At 40.1% G+C, this 20,201-nt stretch overlaps 1 protein-coding gene across 1 annotated transcript in view; it reads left to right on the forward strand.

The window, feature by feature from the left end:
- The window catches only part of WDFY2 (WD repeat and FYVE domain containing 2), a 151,543-nt gene that overhangs the window by 46,878 nt on the left and 84,464 nt on the right, over nucleotides 1-20,201 (forward strand). Inside the window, exon 2 of the mRNA XM_004577496.4 lies at nucleotides 18,726-18,793. Coding sequence (XP_004577553.1) covers nucleotides 18,726-18,793 — 68 coding nt within the window. The remainder of the gene's footprint in view (nucleotides 1-18,725; nucleotides 18,794-20,201) is intronic.

Raw genomic sequence — 20,201 nt, forward strand, 5'->3', positions numbered from 1 at the left:
TTTCCTTGAGTTTTGCTTATTTATCAGGTTTCCTTTTTCTTGACTCAAAGAACTGCTGAGGTAAACATATTTGATCTTTTGGATCTCTCATGTAAGTGCTATCTTTTTCAGGTTCATGTTTTTCATGAGTTCCTTTGTGTTTTCTTGGTTTTCATTATTTCCCTTTGCATTCCAGATTTCATTGATCGGGTATTCTGTAGCTTCTATAGTAGCCAGTCGACATTTCACGGTCTTTGACCTACACCACCAATTTTCCTTTTTTACTTTCAAATACTATTTCCTATTGCCCCTTCTCGTCTTTCTTAGCAGTAATATTTTTTAAAGATTTATTTGTTTTTATTGGAAAGTCAGATTTACAGAGAGAAGGGGAGATAGAAAGATCTTCCATCCTCTGGTTCACACCCTAAATAGCTGCAATGACCAGAGCTGAGCTAATCTGAAGCCAGGAGCTTCTTCTGGGTCTCCCATGCGGGTGCAGGGTCCAATGGTTTTACAGCATCCTCTACTGCTTTCCCAGGCCACAAGCAGGGAGCTGGATAGGAAGTGGAGCTGCTGGGACTTGAACCAGCACCCATATAAGATCCCAGCATGCACAAAGTGAGGAATTTAGTCACTAAGCCATTGAGCAAGATCCAGCAATAACGTTTTTTTTTTCAAGTCAGTGATGTAGTGTCTTTTTGAGTCTTATTGGCACTGTAAATTTAAAATTTACATACTTGTTTCTTATAGTTACCCTAAGTCAGATTTTTTTCTCTTAAAATATGTATTTTTAAAGATTTATTTATTTTTATTGGAAAGTCAGATAACAGAGAGAGGGAGAGACAGAGAGGAAGATCTTTCATCCACTGATTCATTCCCCAAGTGGCTGCAATGGCCGGAGCCATGTGGATCCGAAGCGAGGAGCCCAGAGCCTCCTCTGGGTCTCTCATGTGGGTGCAGGGTCCCAAGACTTTGGGCCGTCCTCAACTGCTTTCCCAGGCCACAAGTAGGGAGCTGGATGGGAAGCAGGGCTGCTGAAATTAGAACCAGCACCCATATGGGATCCTGGTGCATGCAAGGTGAGGATCTTAGCCACCAGGCTACCGCGCCAGCCCCTTTAAAAATATTAAGTCCTTTTTTTGTTTGTTTGTTTAGTTTACTAGCTTTTCTCTATCTCACAAGTGAGGTCTAGTTTGTTCAAGATCGATAGCAGAAATATGCTTTGTCAGAGATTGTGTAAGACATTGTCTATTTAGTTCTTTCTATTTTAGGCCCAAAGGGGGAAAGAGAGTAGGAATTTTCGTTGGCAACTCAGAGCTCTAATATTCTGTGGGGTCGGGACAGAACTGTAGGCAGTAGGAGGCAGATGCAGGACAGAATTCACCTTTGTTCAGGAACAGTGTCCCTTTTGTGCCTGCAGTGGCCACTTGAGGCTTGCATTGTTGCTTGGCATTGACATCCAAGCCGAAGTACCAGCACAGCTGGTGCTCCAGCACTGGGCTGCCCCAGTTCAGGAATTGGTGGGAGGCTCTGAGACTTGGCTTCTGGATGTAGAATGGACTGAGTCCTGGCTTTGCTGCTGCTTGGCTTGATAACATTGGTCATCTTGTTCAACCACTGAGCACCAGGTTAACCATGTGGCTTGTTCTACAGAAATTTGTTAATGGCTTAAGATACTTTGTAGGGTGTTTGGCCCTCAAGAATGGATGAGTGGCAGCAATTTTATTGCTGATGTTCTGGGAACTCTGCTGAGTGGGCTCTCCACTCACTGTTCTTTTTTTGCCAAGAATTTTCCACTGACTAAGGGTTCAGTTTCAATGATATGGCGTCCAGTAAGTGGTCAGTTAATTTGGAGAATTTTCTGTATCATATTAGTTGGGTAAATTTAGAAAAAATGATGAGGGAAGAGAGGTATATATGATCTTTCAGATATTCATAGATACTTCTTTAAACCATCTGAAATGTATTTTTATAAATTTATAAATGATGTAATTAGTTGGAATAATCATGGTGTTCTCCATGCTGTGTAACTTGTCTGTCTTTCTGTTACATGTACGATATTTTTAGTATGCTGATTAGGATATATACTTGGATCTATGTCGTTGTCTCCAGTTAGTTCTTTCCCATTGTTACATTCTATTTAATCCATGCCATTTGAGTCTTCTGTGGTAGTAGAGATTGGCTGTTAACAGAATGGGCTGGAGACAGGCTGTTGGGTTTGAGTTCCGATTCCTTCTAATTCCCACTTCATCACCTGTTTCTTCCTCACCTTCTCTAAAATGGATGTAGTCATAATGCTAACTTGTAAGAGAATTGTGAAAATTGAGTCATAATTTTCAAGTGAAGTTTTCAAGTTAAGACTGAGCTTGCCACGATATATTGAAAGGGTTCAATGAATGTTAGCTATTGTATTTTAAAATCTACTGGAACATGTTGTTTGTTGCAGCAGATAAGACATCAGTTAGGATGCTGGCATCTGGTATCACAGCATCTAAACTCTATTTTCAGTGGTTCGAGTCCCCAGCAGAACTCTGGATTGATTCTAGCTTTTTGCCACTGCTTACCATGGGAGGCAGCAGCTCATGGCTCAAGTACTGCTTCATACTGATTAAGTGTTTTTCCGTCCGTTTAAACGTGTCCTTACCCTATTCTGCCATCTTGATTCTCCAAGTATTTTGGATTATGGACATTTGGCCTGCACAACCCAGGCTTTGGACTCCTACTGTGTGGGAGTAGCTCCTAGTTCTTCCTCTCTCTGGAAGGGGATCACAGGCAAGTCAGTGTTTTTACTTCTGAAATAGAAATGAAAACACAATGGTCTTCCTAAAACTTCTGTGAGGTTTAAATATTGTAAGGCAAAAAAACCACAGTGTGTCTCATGTAACAAATCCTAAAAATATTGTTTCTCTTGTATTTAACTTTCTCAATTAACTGAAAAAGAGGTTGTGGGTTTTCTTTGACCATACTACCACTACTACCCATTTGTCCTCTTTGTTTATATACATTTACACAGGGAGAAAGGGAGAGAGAGAAAGAGATCCTCCAACGACTGTTTGACTTTCCAACCAGACACACCAGCTGGGGTTGGCCAGGCTGAAGCCAAGAGTCCAGAATTCCATTAGGGTTTCCCATGTGGGTGGTAGGGGACCAAGCACCTGGGCCTTCTTTGTTGGTTTCCTAGGCACCTTGGCAGGGAGCTGGATGGAATGGAGAAGCCAGAACTTGAACTGATGCTCACAGGGGATGCTACTGTCTCAGGAGCCTAATGCCAGGCCTCTCTCATATATATATATAATATATCATATATCATATATATTTTTAAATAAATTTTTAAAAGAGTTATATGTAGAGAAGTAAAGACAGATATAGCATCTGCTGGTTCACTCCCCCAAATGACCACAAAAATTGGGGCTTGACCAGGCCAAAGCCAAGAGCCAGAAGCTTCCTTTCTGTTCTTCCACTGGGTTGCAGAGAACCAAGGACTTGGGCGATTGTCTGCTGCTTTTCCCAGGCTATGCTTACAGCCTTAGCAAGATGCATTGGAAGTAGAGCATCCAGGATTCAAAACAACTCACATATGGGATTCTGGTGCTGCAGGTGAAGGCTTAGCCTACTATGCAATTACGCTGCTCCCCTTTCCCCATGTATTTTTACCTGGCTTGACTCTTCCAATTCCAGCAATACTGGCTTTTACTTATCTTCAGGTTCATAGGTTACTTCATTTCAGATAATTTTGTGACCCATATTTATACATAGAAATTTACATTAATATACTAGCACATAAACTATTTTGTAAACATGTTTTAGACTACAAAAATTCCCATTGTAATTGATTTTAGCTGTCATAGTTATGGTTAATTAAATGTTATCAAAATAGACCTGTGGGCTATGGTCAATATAACTTGCAATGTGCCAACTTACCAGAGAGGGCAATGAGGGAATTGACCTTGACTTATGTGGGCAGGATGAAAAACACACTTTTTTTTTGCTTTGAGGTAAGAAAGGTCTCTTTACTCATGGAAAGCACAATCATTGCAGCAATTTTCCCAGGGTCTGTTAATTGAAAGTGATCACAAGACTTCACAAAGTGTATTTACCTAAGGCTAATAAAGACAAAGCATACAGTACAGTGGAGGGAAAAAAGCACAGGCAAACATCTGAGCGGTTGGGGACATTTCACGTCCTCTCTCATTTGCACAGAATGCTTTTTGTCTCTGGGTCACGAGTGTCATTGCTACATGTGAGATAACTTGGCCTATACAAATAAGTTGGTGAGCTAGAGCCAAGTCTAGAGAAAGTCTGCATGTATATGGCCAATTGATTAAAAAAAATTTTTTTTTAATTTTATTTATTTGAAAGGCAGAGTGAAAAATAGGTACCATTGCCCAAGTGCCTGCAACAGCCAGTGTTATGGTTAGGCCAGATGAAGCCAAGAACCAGGAAGTCAATCCGGATCGTCTCCATATGGGTGTCAGGGACCCAGATTCTTGAGTCATAACTGTTGCCTCCTAGGATGCATGTTAGCAGGAAGCTGCAGTGGAAAGCAGGCTTGGATTCCAACCCAGACACTAATATGAAATGCGAGTGCTCCAAGTGTTTCTCAACTACTGTGCCAAATGCTGGCCCCTAACCAACTGACTTTTAACAAAAGAGTACAATGCAGTATGCATCTCTACTTCCAGATCAAAGATGGACTCCCAATGAAACTGTTAACTATATCTTGACAATAGATGCTGAACTCTATCCCATTGTCCATGCCCGCAATGATGGACATATGACTGTTTATGAAGAACTATACTATAGTAATAATATAGGAGAACTCAGTGGGATGAGGGGGAGGGGAAAATCCCAGGGCCTATGAAACTGTATCATAAAATGGTAATAATAATTCAAAAAGAAGTAAAAAAAAAGAGTAAAGGCAAGTCAGTGGAGAAATTGTCATTTTTTTTCAAGAAGTGGTGGACAAATTATTTTTGAGTTAAAAATGAACCTCAATAAAAAGTGCACGCATAAAAAAAATGAACCTCATTCTCTGTTTTTTTTTTTTAAAGATTTATTCATTTTATTACAGCCAGATATACACAGAGGAGGAGAGACAGAGAGGAAGATCTTCCATCCAATGATTCACTCCCCAAGTGAGCCGCAACAGGCCGGTGCGCCGATCCGAAGCCGGGAACCTGGAACCTCTTCCGGGTCTCCCACGCGGGTGCAGTGTCCCAATGCATTGGGCTGTCCTCGACTGCTTTCCCAGGTCACAAGCAGGGAACTGGATGGAAGTGGAGCTGCCGGGATTAGAACTGGCGCCCATATGGGATCCCGGGGCTTTCAAGGCGAGGACTTTAGCCACTAGGCCACGCCGCCGGGCCCATTCTCTGTTTTATTCTATGTACAAAAAATGAACACAAAACCTACTCAATGAAAATCTAAACTCTTGAAACTTGTAGAACCATAGGAGTCTGCCTATGACCAGGCTCTGTTTTGTAATAATATCCCTAGGTTATTCTTAGGCACTTGAAAATTTGAGGTGGACTTGTCCTGTAAGGTGACTGCTAAGGGATATGCTAGTTATGTACCTGACAAGGGAGGATGAAGGAGAGACAGATGCTACCTCTGAGAGCCAGCGTGTGGTGTAACAAAAAGGTATGATGAGTTAGGGGTAGTGATTTTGTTGAGCAAGATGATGCAAAAGTTGTGTAGTAAAATTAAAAAGGGCAATGCAATGAACTTTTTATTTTTGAAATTAGCTTTATAAAATCTTTAAAATTCTAACACCAGTCTGTCTGAAGTTTTATAAAATGAAAGTGCTGGCAGATTTTATTTTTGTTTGAAAATCATTCTGGGTAAATAAAAAGTTGGCAGTCCTTTGTTTAACTCACCACTGTTGCAGTTGTTTTTGTAGCTGTTGTTTTTCCTGACCTATGAAATCCAGAAGTTTGGCAGAAAATAAGTTAGAATAGCTGAGATTATGGGGTCAGCTAGAATTGGGAAATTGGAGTTTCTGAAAAGGCAGACAGAGGCCAGATCCTGGAGGGCTTGGTGGACCATAAAGTTGGACTTGATCCTCAGATTTTTGAAAGTTGTGACATATTGTATTTATATTTTGTTTTGGAAAAAAAAGAGAGAGAGAGAAGCAGGGAAACAGCTGAGAGAGAGAGTTCCCATAATGCCTGTAATGACCTAGCCTAGAGAGAATGAGAGAGAGAGAGAGAGAAAGGAAAATTTCCCTTATGCCTGCAGTGGCCTGGCTTGGACCAGGCCAAGGCCAAGAAATGGGACCTCAGCTGAGGTCGTCCCATGCTGCCTTCCAGGGTCTGGATTGGCAGGAAGCTGGAATTGGAAGCAAAGTGAAACTCAGCCTGTGGAACTCTGGCATGGGCTGTGGATATCAGTCTGTGTCATCATTGCTAGACCAGAAGCCTTCCTGCCCTTGAAAATGTTTTAAATTGATTTTACTTATTTGAGAGGCGGGGGGGGGGGGGGGGGAGGAGGAAGAAGGAAGAGGGGATGGAGAGAGTGAATACAAATCTGTGTTTTAGAGAGCGTACTTGGGCTGCTGAGTGAAACGGGGATCAGAGAAGGATGAACTAGGAGTCAGGAGGCAGCTGAGGGACTGAGACATCAGGAATTGTGAACTAAGGCAGCTGGAGGACTTATTTGCATTAAGGAGGTAGATTTGACAGGACTTAGTCTATTGGAAGGCAGAGGTAACTTTACATTATTTAAACTATCCTCTGGCTTTAAATTTTTCCGAATTTAGTATGCCCAAATAAATGCGAGTCCGTGCATTTCTCAAAGCTCCTAAATGGATTGATTTAAATGACTATAGAGCAAAGTGATTGAACTTCTGTGCAGTGTACTCCCTCAAAGACAAAGAGAAACTCATTAAAATGAGATCAGAGAGTTAATCCATCTTCACACATAAGCACCCATTCATGAAAAGCTATGCTGTGGGAGTCAGAAAATGCTGATTTCATTCATTTTATTACAAATAGAACTCCTTGGGAGAAGCTGGCTGTTGAAAATCTTGGGCGAACTGCGATGTTTTTCAGACTTTTATTTTTATAGAGCTTAACCAGATTCTGATGAGTATTATGTTGTGCAATAATTTACATACATACAGTGCCTGTGTGATGGTCCTTGGAGGAATGGGACTGTGTGGCTTGTCAATCTTAGTTCAAGATTCTTAACAAATTTGAGAATTGTTTGGCAATTTGATGAATTCTTGAAGAGAATTTTACAAATAATTGGATTGTAGTTATTACTTTTATCCTACTTTACCCACAAAAACATTAATAAATGTTGACTAGTAAACAGAAGGTTCTGTTTCCCTAGCTTCTTTGTTCATTTAGTGAGCTTACTTGCAGGTTTATCTATTGGCAGTTTAAAATCGAGGTGGTCAAGACATAGTGAATTATTTCCAGCAATAGACTTTTCCCCAGCCAACGTAGAAATAAAATTTGCTTTTGTATGCTCCTCTCCTCCTTTTTACACCATGCTGCCGTGATATACTAATACACAATTAGCTAGAAATTATGGAAAGGGAAGAAAAATTGATGCAGTTTTGATTTATGGGACTTACTAACACCAGTGAGTATATATTCTGTTTCTCCGAGACCCATAGGAAGTAAGGTTGATTATAGGGTGGGTGGAATGTTTGTATACCGTGGCTTTTCAAGATAACATGAGATTTTTTGTTATTCATTCTAAATCAGCACTTAATATCAAGCACAATTCTAGAGGACAGTAGCTACTGTTACCTGTTTATTTGATTTGGCAAAGTAAAGATGTAATATCATTTATCTTTTTTATTTTCCTAGTTTTTATCTCCCTTGTGCTACCAGAAAGCATGTCACAAACACTTTAAAAAAATGTGTGAGCATTGTGATTAGTTGCTTTTTACAATAGGTAGATTGTAAAGGTGTTGGTTTTTCACCTAAAGACTCAATACTTGACTTTTTGATGGGTAGATGGATTCTGGAAATAATATGAATTATTTAGTATGAAATCAAAATTACTTTATGCCATTTAGTGTTTTCTGGTAGAGAAGAATTTAATCTCCTACTGAATTACATTAAAGCAATGTGGAAATAGGCATTTTCATCCTCTAAGCTAACTTTAAAGAAGCCCTTATGTTTTTGTTTGCTTTATCATTGATTCATGCTGTCCTACTTATACTGAGAATAATTTGACATGGAGCTTTAAAATAGCTTCCACACAAAAATTATTCTGATACTTTATACCAATTTCTTAACATTTGGACACATATGGGATAATTAACTTAAACTGTTAAACCATAACTGAGGCTATCCAAGATGGTCCATTTCCTAGAAGTCCAGAATTTATTTAGTTAATTAATTTTTTAAAACATTAATCTTAATTTTTAATTAGCATTTTTTACTTAGGAGCAAGAGTGTTCTTTCTGTGACACAGCGTCAGCCCTGAATGGGGTCTCTTTTAGATTCTCTCTGCCAAGATCTGAATCTTTTCTTTCATAAGGATACTTGAAAAAGCTCATGGAAAATCGAATTAAAAGGTGAATTTATTTTGGAACAAAATAATTTGAAATACAGGCATACTTAGGATCTTTTATAAAAAATCATGAGGAATCTGTATTATGGAAAAACTATGCATGGATTTCCATTTTGAAGTACACTCATGTTTTCCATGCCATGCTCAGTGTGGCATTAAGATGGGTACTTAGTATTTCCAGGATTCAACAGAAACTCTGGTTTAACACTTGAGTTAAAACTATTGACAGCTTTCTTACTATCTGGAGACTTGGAGGGGGGTGGAGTGGAGGGTCTGCAGATTCTTTTCTTTCAAATATCTTGCCATGTTTAAAAATAGTGACAAAAATCAAATTTTCTGTCTTACCTAGTACTTTGATGGTTTTAATGCAGAAGGTCTTTTGGGTGTCTGTTTTGTCTCACTGCTGAAAGTCAGTAATGTTTTCCATTTTCTCTCTTGAGCAGGTGGTTTGACTTTATGAACCCTTTTCTTTTTTCTAAAATATGAGCTTGAAGTGTCGATTTGCCACGTGCTTCTGTTATAAAGATGCCTCTCCAGAACAGAAAGTTGTAGCTGCCTTTGGCTCCTCCTTCACTTGATCTTTTTTGGAAAACTAACAGGTTCCTTCCTGTTGTCTTGCCACTCCCGTGTTCACATAGGTTGGTTCCACAGGAGGCACCCAACTGGTCTGGCAGCCTTTCCTCTTTCTCTTGCCTAATCCAAGTTAGTCACTGCTATTAAAGTAATCTTTTGAAAACACATTTTTCCTTATGTAATCTTACCCATACGCACCTGGTTCTGAGACTGTGTTGTTCTTTCTTTCATAGGGTAAATTCCTCCAAATCCTGAATTCCAGTTAGATATGAGTGCTGTGTAGGTACTCTGCTGCTCTATGCTGCTGGAGTGGGCAGGTGAATTCCTTTGAACATTTTCCACCAACATGTCTGTTTACTGACTTGATCTGCCCAAAACCAGCTTTGAATTGCTGTTGCTTTGATAACTTCATGAAAACTATTATTTTGGAGAGATAGACATTCTGATGTTTAATTTGTGTGTGTGTGTGGTAAACTATATATGGCAGAGTTTAACATGTTAAGTTTGCACTTTAGTGGCATTAAGGATAGTCCCAGTGTTGTGCTGACATCACCGCTGTCCATTTCAGCAGCCTTTTGTTATCTCAGACAGAAAAGTTGTTTCCATTAAACGGTGATGTTCCATTTTCTCTCCTGCCAGCTCTGGTGTTTTTAAGGTGACTGTCCCAGAAATGAGTAGTTAATCTAGCTACAGAATCAGAACAGTGCAACCAGGGGCATCCTCTGAAGCACTGTTCCTTCATTTTAATATTGTATTAGGTCCCTACTGAGCATTGTCATGTACCTGCCCCTGTGGCAGGTTGTAGGAATACAGTGTTGAGTAGTCACACACAGCCCATGTCCTCCCACTATGTATGGAGCCAAGAACAATATTTGAATCTTTACTGTTTCCCTAATCATGCAGATTCCTCCTATTCAGTGAGGTGATGAATACTCTCCTATTGTTAAATTAGACTGGGAGTATAGTATTTATGCTCACGTTTCTCTGCCTCAGAAGTAGATGCCATCAGTGACTCTGTGACTCTGCCTACCAGGGCCCTGTCCAGCCTCTCTGGTCCCTGCATTGCTGTGCCCAACACCGCCTTGTGAGTCCTCTCCATTGTGCCCAGATGCGGTCTTTCATTCTCTTTTTGTTTTTCTTTCTATTATGTACTTATATGACCTTTTAAAGCTCCTCTTCTGTGCATGTGATTGAAAAGCAAAGTATTGTATTTCCTTCTCTCTGTATATCTGCCTTTCTGATAAAAAATAAAATAAAATAAAGGATAAAAATATTCCAAGATAAGAACCTTAAAAGTCCTCAGGGGATTCATTAGTTGTCTTATGCCTGGGAGGATGCCCTTGTTTTCTGGAGTTGGCCACTCATGTGGCTTGTCCTGGCATAGACCTGAACAAGGTGCAGTATGATCTTGAGCTTTATTTTGCCTGAGCAGTCCCAAAGATCTCACAGGGGAGCCAAGCGTAAAAGGGAAAGTGGATGTTCATGTAACACAATCAAAAGGGAGGGAGGCTGGGAAGTATAAAACCCCGAACTAGCCAATGTTGGAAATGATTAAGCATTAGCCAGTAACAGTGAAATTAGTAAGAAAGCACAATACACTAAAACAAGTCTGCCAGGCAGGAACACTCTTCACAAACACAAAATAGTGCTTAGTATTAATCATACTAGTCAGGTTTAGGGCTATGTGTGGGGTGTCTGGCTCTGCAGGCTCCTGCAGATAAAAATGCTTATTGGCATTTTGTGTTTGCTTAAGTCGAATTTCTCATCTGATATTTAGGTCTATTTAATCTGTGAGACTTCATTCTATAGATTTTAAAAGCACTGAAAATATTGTCACTTGACTGTGATTTTTTTGCTAAGATTCTAAACCGTGAAGGCTTTTACAGCCTTTGGAATAAGAGAAATGACCCAGCTGATTAGAATGCAGAGAAGATGGCTGCAATAAGTACATCTCATGGATGCCCTTGACTGCAGAGGATCAGAGCTAATGTTCGCAAAGCCGGAATGTCATTCACAGCCCAGTGTGTTGAAATGTGAAAGGGCCACACCTTTTCTTCAGCCTGTTGCTGGGTTACTACAACAATAAGAAGAAAAAAAAAAAAAAAAAAGAAAGAGAAAGAAATCCAGGTGTCTGTGTTTCAACAGACTTGTTCATTCTCTTGTGACAGGACCCAGTACTGCTAGGAACTCAGCTGCTTGGCAGTTGGAAGCAGGGCTGGACAGCACCCAGCTTGAGCCCCTGCAGGGTAACCCTCCCCTGCCCTAACTCACTGGAACTTTGCACACAACAGCTTCTGTCTGTGGAGGAACCCCAGGTGCCAGAGATATATAGGATGTTGTGATTTGGTTCATTTACTATGCAGTGGGTCTTGAGAAAGTTCGTGAGAAATTCATATGATGAAAAAAGGGTGTGTGGATTTGAAGCATTTCTTTGCACCAAAATAAAGTTAACTTTTTCACCCAGTTTTTGTGCACACTTTTAAAAAGTATCATTGTATGTTATTCGAATGCAATTATTGGGAAACTGATTATTCTTATTGCAAGTAGAGAAATCTAATCATAAAGAAATAAGCATTTGCAAAAATTCTTTCAGATACGATTTCTAAGAATTTCCACAAGATTCTGTGCATCAGAGACTTTTTGGGTTTTTTTTTTTTTTTTTTGAGTTTATGCACATGGTATTTATTGAACAAATATTTGTTGAGCACAGTCTGTAAGAAAGACGAGGGCTAGATGTCATTTCCATCTGCAAGAGTTACTGAAGTTTATTGACTTTTTGGGTTTTAAACAGGTCACTGAGAAAACTACAAAAAAAAAAAAAGCTGACATCCTATTACCTCGAGTTTCTCCGTTAGTTTCCAGATCACTTGGAACTGCCTTCTCTCTGTTTGTATGGCTGTTGCAGTGTGTAATCTATTACAAAACTATTTCCTGGATATCCGGGGTCTTGAAAAAACAGAGATATTCATTCACCCACTTACTCTCTCACCCCAAGTTAGTGGTGGCAAAAATAACAATTGTCCCCTGGGAAAAGGAGCTCATCACTATGGTAACTATGAAGGTTGCATCATCCCAGGGCACATTTTTAAAAGCCTGCATTTCGACACGGGTAGACACCCCATCTTATTTTATTCAGTAACTTAGCAACCTGTGGGATAGTGTTTGTCGCTGCCCCAATCTTCCCTTTCCTCTCAGAAAAGTGACCTATATAGATAGGATTTTGTTGTTGGCACGTTTTTACTGTGAATTCAGTTCAATCCTTAGGAATGTTTTTGAGGACCTTATTTTTCGAGCCAAAAACCAGGACACATTTTGTGTGTGAGAAGGAAAGAGCTGTTTTTCTGGAACCTCTTTCTACACTAGATGCTGGTGTTCCTCAGGGTGTTGCTGTGGGCCCGCTTTTCACCTTCTACACTGATTGTACCATTTACATGCTGTGACTCTTAAACCTGCATTTTGGGTTCATTCTCTCCACCAAACTCAATGCTTCGTAGACTGCTTTGTCCATGTCTTGGTCTGTTCTCTGTTACTCAGCATACCCAAGACAGAATAATTTATAAAGACTATTTTGGCTCATAGTTCTACAGACTGGGAAGGTTAAGATCATGGCCCTGGTGTGCCTGGCATCTGGTGAGGCATCAGGCTCCCCTGCCTGCAGCTTCTTCCCCTCTGCCCGCTCCCCACCATCTGGGGGCCGGGGTGCCAAGCCCTGGCTCAATGTTCCCCACCCTCTCGATCCACCTCAGAAAACAAACAAACAAACAAAAAACCCAAGACTACACAAATAATTATGCTGGCACACTGGTATGTTTAACACAGATTTGGCATTAACCAAGCCCAGAATGCCTGACAGCTACTGACTGCTTTTGTTCCAACAGTGTTAACACTTCCTAGGTTCAAGGCCACCTAGGCAGTTGCCTACGGCTGAGGGCAGCATGTATCATATTTTAGAGAGATGGAGCAAGTGAGGCTCCTCAGGTCTCCCTCTTATAAAGCCACTAATACCATCTGTGGCACCCACACCCAGGACTTAGTTTCACCCCCAGTTACCTCCCAAAGGTCCTGTTCCAAATACTCCTGTCATATAAACTTGGAACTAAGTTTTTAGCACATGAGCATTGGGGGCAATTCACTGAAACCATAACAGTCTGCAGATGCAGCAGGTTCCATGTGAACTCACATTGCCCTCCACAAAAATCTGATGGCACCACCATTCCCATGGCAGCCCACACCCAGTTTGTCTGTCATCCCAGGTGCTTCTTCAGAACACTCTAAAATCTGTCAACCTCTCTCTTAGACCCTTCTCTTTCCTTGCCTGGCGTATTGCCTACATCCTCTAAACTGGTTACATAAGAGTAATCAGGATTTTATTTTTCTAGGTTTTCCCCAAACTGGTTTCTTGGCTTATCCTCAGTGGTTCTCAGTGGTTCTCAGTTGTCCTCAAAGTAAAATCCAGAATCTCTCTCCTGGACTCCAAGGCCCTTGGGTGGCTTCTTGGCCACTTCTCTGTGTGGACTGTTTCTCACTGCTGCTGGTCTTGGCTCGCAGGGCTGCTGGGTGGCCCCTGCTAGGAGCATGCTCCTTCTGCCTCTCCACTCCACTCTCTGTTGGTTGTTCATCTGTTTATCAAATACTGTCTTTCCTAAAAGGTTTTCTATGACCCAGGCTCCAATAGCATGGATGTCTCCTTATTTTAACAGAAACAGATTCAACTCCCCAAATGGTCACAGTGGCTGGGACTGGGCCAGGCCAAAGCTAGGAGCCCAGAACTTTATCTGGTCTTCCGCATGGGTAGCAGGGCACCATTCTTTTGGCCCATCTCTTCTGCCACCTTTCCAGGCACATTAGCAGGGAGCTGTATACAAAGCAAAGGAGCCGGAACTTGAATTGGCACTCCAGTATGGGATGCTAGCATTGCCAAGTGGCAGCTTAACCTACTGCACTACAGAGTCCATGCAAATTATGTTCTTTTCAAAATAGTCCAGCTGCTGAACTTTGAGGATCACCCTGTTTTATTTTTGAGTTGAGCATTGTCTCTTTCCCAGCTCTCCCAGCGTCTTCTTTCCTAACTCCTGGGAGCTTAAGAGAGAGGAAGAGGTAGGGGAGAGTGGATAGTGCAACGCAGCTGGCCCTGTTCGATTCCTGCAAATCTGAGGGATGGGGCCAGAGGGGGTGGTCACTTTTCCTTCATCAGGCATACATTTTTCTTTCCTAACACGTTAACCTCTACTGGCTTAAATGTAACTTTTTTTTTTTAAAGGTCTATTTATTTGATAGGCAATTACACAGAGGAGAGAGAATCTTCCACCTGCTGGTTCAATCATCAAATGGCTGCAATGGCCAAGACTGGGCTAAGCCAAAGCCAGAAGCCAGGAGCTTCATGCAGGTCTCCCTCGTGGATGCAGGAGCACAAGTTCTTGGACTATCTTTGTCTGCTTTTCCATGAATTTATCTTCAGGATGCTGGATTGCAAGGGGAGCAGACAGGACATGAACCGGCACCCATATCAGATGCCAGTGTGGCAGGCAACAGTTGAACCTGCTGTGGCACAGTGCTGGCTCCTTAAGTGTGACTCTTCAGTTGTTCGATCAAATTTTTTCAAGAAAAAGGTTTTCATGTTAAGAGCTTTTTAAATGGCTTTTCAAATGTGGTTTAAGAGTCATTAAAACTTCTAGGCTTTATAGAGTGGGATTTACATTTATTTAAGAAACCCCTAACCAAACAAATTGCACATTTTACCTTGTGGATACAATATTCTTGTTTCATTTTTATTAAAGATTTGCTTATTTGTTTGAAAGGCAGAGCAACAAAGAGTGAGATATTTCCCATGTGCAGACTCCCTTCAGATGACCACACCAGCTAGCTCTAGGCCAGGCTGGAGCCCAGAGCCAGGAGCCAGGAACTCCGTTCGGTTCTCCTGCATGAGTAGCAAGAGCCCAGGCACTTAGATCACCCTCTACTGCTTTCCAGGGCACTTTAGCAGGGAGCTGAAGTTCAGAAGCAAAGTAGTGGGGGACCCCTTCCAAAGGACACTCTGAAATGGGATGCAGACATCATCGGCAGTGACTTAACCTGCTCTACCATGCTGGCCTCTTTTTCTTGTCCGAACTACTGCTTTGTCTCAGAAGTTAGGAGAACAGGTTATTTTTATACAATTTTATTTTTAGATATGAAAAGTTTATCAATGCCAAATACAAAGTGGTATAAGGAAGACAGTGTATTTAGACAAAGTAGCCTTGTTTAACAGTGTACCGTAAGGATTAAATGTCTGTGTAAAGTATTTTGGCGGGTGCACTTAGAATTAGAAACACAGCCAGAGCAGACACTGGCAGGCCGGTTTGCTGCTTCAAATGCCCACATCCCCTATTGGAATGTGGTTTGAGTCCTGGCACCCCTGGCTTTCCGTCCAGCTTCTTGCTGAGATGCAGATGATGGCTCAAGTCCTTGGGGCCCCTGCCATTCACATGGCATGGCCTGGCTTCACATTGCCCTAGCCCTTTTGTTGTTACACAGTTGGGAAGCGAATCAGCAGATGGAAGATCTCTTCGTCTTTGTCTTCATCTCTGTCACTGTGCCTTACAGGATGAAAATAAATGTTTAAAGATTATTTTTTTTTTTTTAAAAAAAAGCTCATTTCATTTGACCTTGTATTTTCCAGCTCCTAGCTTCTGGCTTTGGATCAGCCTGGCTCCATCCGTTTCAGTCCTTTAGGGGAGTGAACCAGAGGATGGAAGATCTTTCTTTTTTTCTCCTCTCTGTAAATCTGCTTTTCTAATAAAAATAAAAATAAATTTTAAAAAAAGCGAAGTTGTTGCCTATTTTTCTTCAAATACTTTTCTGCATCTCTCTCTGTTTTTGTAGTACTCTCATATTATAGTTATTGGAACATGTAATGATTTTCTGTAAATACCTTAGATTTTCCTTTTTTTTCCCCTGTGACTAGCCATTCTTTCATTTCTGCTGAGAACTGGACTTTGGGAGTATGTAATAGAGTAACTCTGGAAATCAGATTCTTTCCCCCTATTTATAGAGACTGCTGTTCTCACTTGTTGAATGCTATAGCTGTGTATGGTTTTTGATGACTTTCCCAATTTGTTTTAGCAAAGACTTCATTCCTTGTTCTGTGTGATTACTGATGCCTCCGTGCTGTTAGCTCTGAGGTCATCCAACAGTTTTCTTAAATGCTGGAATCCAATAGGAGAAAAAAAAAAGTTTCCCTTTGATATTTTTGCTCAGGAAGCCCTTAGTCCTAGAATGCTGGGACAATGGCCAGTTTCTGTTCCAATCTCTTAGTAAACTGCCAGGCAAATCAAAACATGCATCCCCAGATTGTGGAGAGTATAATTTTTACCCTGGTCCCAGCAAGCCACTTCAGGAATGCAAGCCACGGTTTCTGCAGCTGGCTGTCCTGGGACTGTAGGTAAGAAAGCTCAAATTCGCGGAAACACACCACTCTGTTTCCTCGTTAAACACTCTCTACTGGATACTGTGAATGGTCTGAAGTAGTTAATTTTGGCCTATAGTTGGTTTGGTGGAGGGACTGATTCTTGCAATGTTGTACACTGGTGCTGCTATTATGAATTCTTTTTTTAAAAAAATTTACTTTATTATACAGTCCCAAAGGCTTTGGGATTCCCTATACCTCCTCCGTCAATCCCCTCCCCGCCACTGATTTCCCTTGTATAATCCTTCATAAGCACTCATAAGTCCATCATTCTACTATCTAAGCATATACTGACATTGCAGGTATGGATTCTTTTTTAAAAACTTATTTGTTTATATGAAGTGGACACATTTCACTTATATCACAATGTAGATTCAGGAGCTTACCCGCACTCGCCACCCTTCCCCCTGCTCCTGTCCTCATTTCCCACCCACATCCCTTGTTTAATTTCTTGCTTTTCCCCTGGTATTTACATTAGCGTACTTTGATTTTGTTTTGCAGTCACGGGTTTAACACAGCATTAGGTAAAGATATCAATGCCTGGCAAGTAGACAGTAATAGTAACAGCAGAGAAAAACCAAGAGCAATAAAAATAAAAATAAAAAAACATACTAATCCTCTAGTATATAAAAAAAGCTAATCAAACCCCATAATGTTACTCTCACTTCTATTGACTATGCAACTCTGTTTATTAGTTATCACAGATTAGGGGAGACACATGATATTTATGAATTTTCATTTGAGTGCTCGCTTTGGCAGCATATATACTAAAAATGAATTCTAATTTGAGATAATAATATCAATATTTCAATGGTGAACTAACATATATTGTCAAAGAATCTGTTTAAAAGGAAACATGCTGATATATATATATATATATATATACACACACACACACACACGGAAATGGTTTATGTATGAAGTTACGTCTTGTAGATGATTTACCATTATACCTGTTCATCTCACAAATTAATATAGTTGACCAAGAAGATTAAATCTTACCTGTGTATACTATACCCACTATATTATAAGTCGTTGTTGTTTAGTGAAAATGATGTTTCTTTATTGTGCCTCTGCTTGGTCTTATCGTTTTCCCACTGCTTATTTGTAAGATACCTGCTTAGTCTCATGGGGGGAAATACCCAACACAGTTTAAAACTTGGTCCAGTATAATGACTTAAATAATCTCCTGATAGAGTGTTCAACTCTCTCTAGGGAAGAACACTAAGTTTCCCAGCCTATTTTTTTTTTTCCTTTTTCTACTAGTATTATTATTTGGGATGGCTTAAGGGAGTTTTGGAAGATAGGTAGCCTCTATGATCACCTGGCAACAGTGTGAAGCTGACTATCTCCCTTGGTTTAAAGTTTGCTATTTCTTCTGGTCCAGAAAGTTCTGTGTGTTAACTTCCTAACATGTTTTTCTTGTGCCATGGTAAATGTAGGTGAAGTGATAGCTGGTAAAGCTCAGGATTGCTTCTTTCTGGTTCGTCAGACTAATGATCTCACTAGTTACTGACTTTTGGTGCTGCTCTCTCAGCTCTCCTGGGTACCTTGCTTCTATCCAATCTGGAACGGCACCCACCACCTTTAATTCCAGATTCCATGATCTGCCTTATAGCTCAGGAAATCAGAATATCAGAGTTTGCCGTTGCTGACCATGTTTGGAAAACGTGTGCCTCCATTTGGTGGCCTGACTTCCAAGACTAGCTTTCTGTGCAATCATTCCTTTCATGTTAGATACTGTATATTATTTCATTTGGTCTCCTTGCATTTCCTTTACTAGGAAAACGTAATAATTTTCTAGGCGGGTTTGTGCTTCCAGCAGACCAAGACAAAAGTCAGACATTTGAAAAGGCAAGACAATAATGAAAATAATAGCTTTCAAACATGGTTACAATTAAATGTTTGTGTATATATATGTAGATGAGAGTGATTTTCGGAGAATCATATATAATTCTAAATGTGCAAACGCTTTAAATTTAAGGAACACAGGCCTTTACAGGCATGTGCACGTATTTGTGGTTAAAGTATTTACATCTGTATATACATTTTAAAGAGGCCTTTATATACATATGTGGTTAACATATGTACTGTTGAGGCACAGTATGTATATAATATGACAAGGTTTGGTTTCTATGAATCAATATTTTCCCACGACTAAATATTGTAATTTCCCACACTCCATTTTCTTCTGTTGTAGGACAGTTCGTGTTTGGTTAAAGAGAGACAGTGGACAATACTGGCCGAGCATATACCATGCCATGCCTTGTAAGTATCTGAATTCCTATGCTGAAACACTGAATATGCACCCCCACTCCCTTTCCTCCCCAGATTGCCTTCTCTGTATTTCCTTCTTGAGTTGGGAAGACTGTTAGGAATCTCATTATAATGAAAAGTGCCGTATTAAATCATTTGAGATTTTCAAAGCTCTCACTATGTAAAGTAAGAAAATTGTTCTGAAATTGACTGTATATTCATAGTTATTGAATAAGATTAATGGAAGAAACAGTACAGCACACAGATCCTCTGATTACAGCTGCCTCCCTCCTTTTCAACTTTTTGTTTAACTGTTTTATGAAGTACATCCTTAAACAACTCAAAAATTTTGTCCAGTGATTACATTTGTGAAGTAAATTTCTCCTTGCCTTATTGTTGTATCATTTATTACAATTCAAGACAGCATAGACGATTCAGTTCTTAAAAGGATTTGCTTAGGATTAAAACATTTTAATGAGAAGTGGATCTCACTGCTGCCAAGACCTTATCTGATGTATATGCCCCTGCACTGATAGACTTCCAAGTACACTGAAACAAAGACAAAGATGTAAGTGACTGTAAGAAGTTTGACAGAAGCTTCCCTGCAGGTGGAGGAGAGCTGGCCACCTCCAAAATAAGAGATTTCTTTTTAATATAGTGTTTTTATCTGTAAGATTAGTGAAGTTGGGTGTGCTGACCCATATTTATTTAGTTGAAAAGAATTATTTAAATTCATTGTCAGTTGTATTCAAAATTCCTCTTCCTCCTTTCCCTTCAACTCTTAATTAAAATTAGTACCCTAAAATTTTTTTTCAGATTTGTTGTTAGAGCTAATATATCCTCTGGCTTGCTACAGTGTGTCTCCATCTGGTAGAAGTACCTCAGTTTCAGAGGTACATGCCACTGTATAGAACCAAAATAAATCCATGCTAAACTGTAGATTGATTAAGTGTATGCTTCTGGCAAAGGAATACTGTAATAACAATTTTGTTTGTTTATGAACAAGTGAATTATTAAGGGTATAACACTTTTCACTGATTTTTCAAATTATCTGTGAGGTTCTATGTGTGTTAAGAAATTTGTAGTAAATAGATGTTTTCCACTAAGTTGTGCCAAGTGTTCAACTTTCGGAGAAGGAACTTCTTTAAACGTGAACACAGTAGTCTTCCATTACTTGTACTTCCAGCAGACACATAGGCCTAAGATGAACTTTCTTTTCAGACCAAAGAAGACATAAAGATTTAAGTAAATGAAAACACTAAGGAAATATTCTGGGTTTTAGGGATTATAACCTGTCCTTTCTCTAGCTTGCTTTTCATCAAACTTGATGAAATCTGAAGAGGAAAGAGATGGGGAAGGACTATCATTCAGCAATTTCAAGTTGGCGCTGGAGAAGTGTAGCCCCTTTGGCTGTGCAGGC

This window comes from Ochotona princeps, chromosome 12 (genome assembly GCF_030435755.1).
Source record: "Ochotona princeps isolate mOchPri1 chromosome 12, mOchPri1.hap1, whole genome shotgun sequence".
In the NCBI taxonomy this organism is placed as follows: Eukaryota; Metazoa; Chordata; class Mammalia; order Lagomorpha; family Ochotonidae; genus Ochotona; species Ochotona princeps.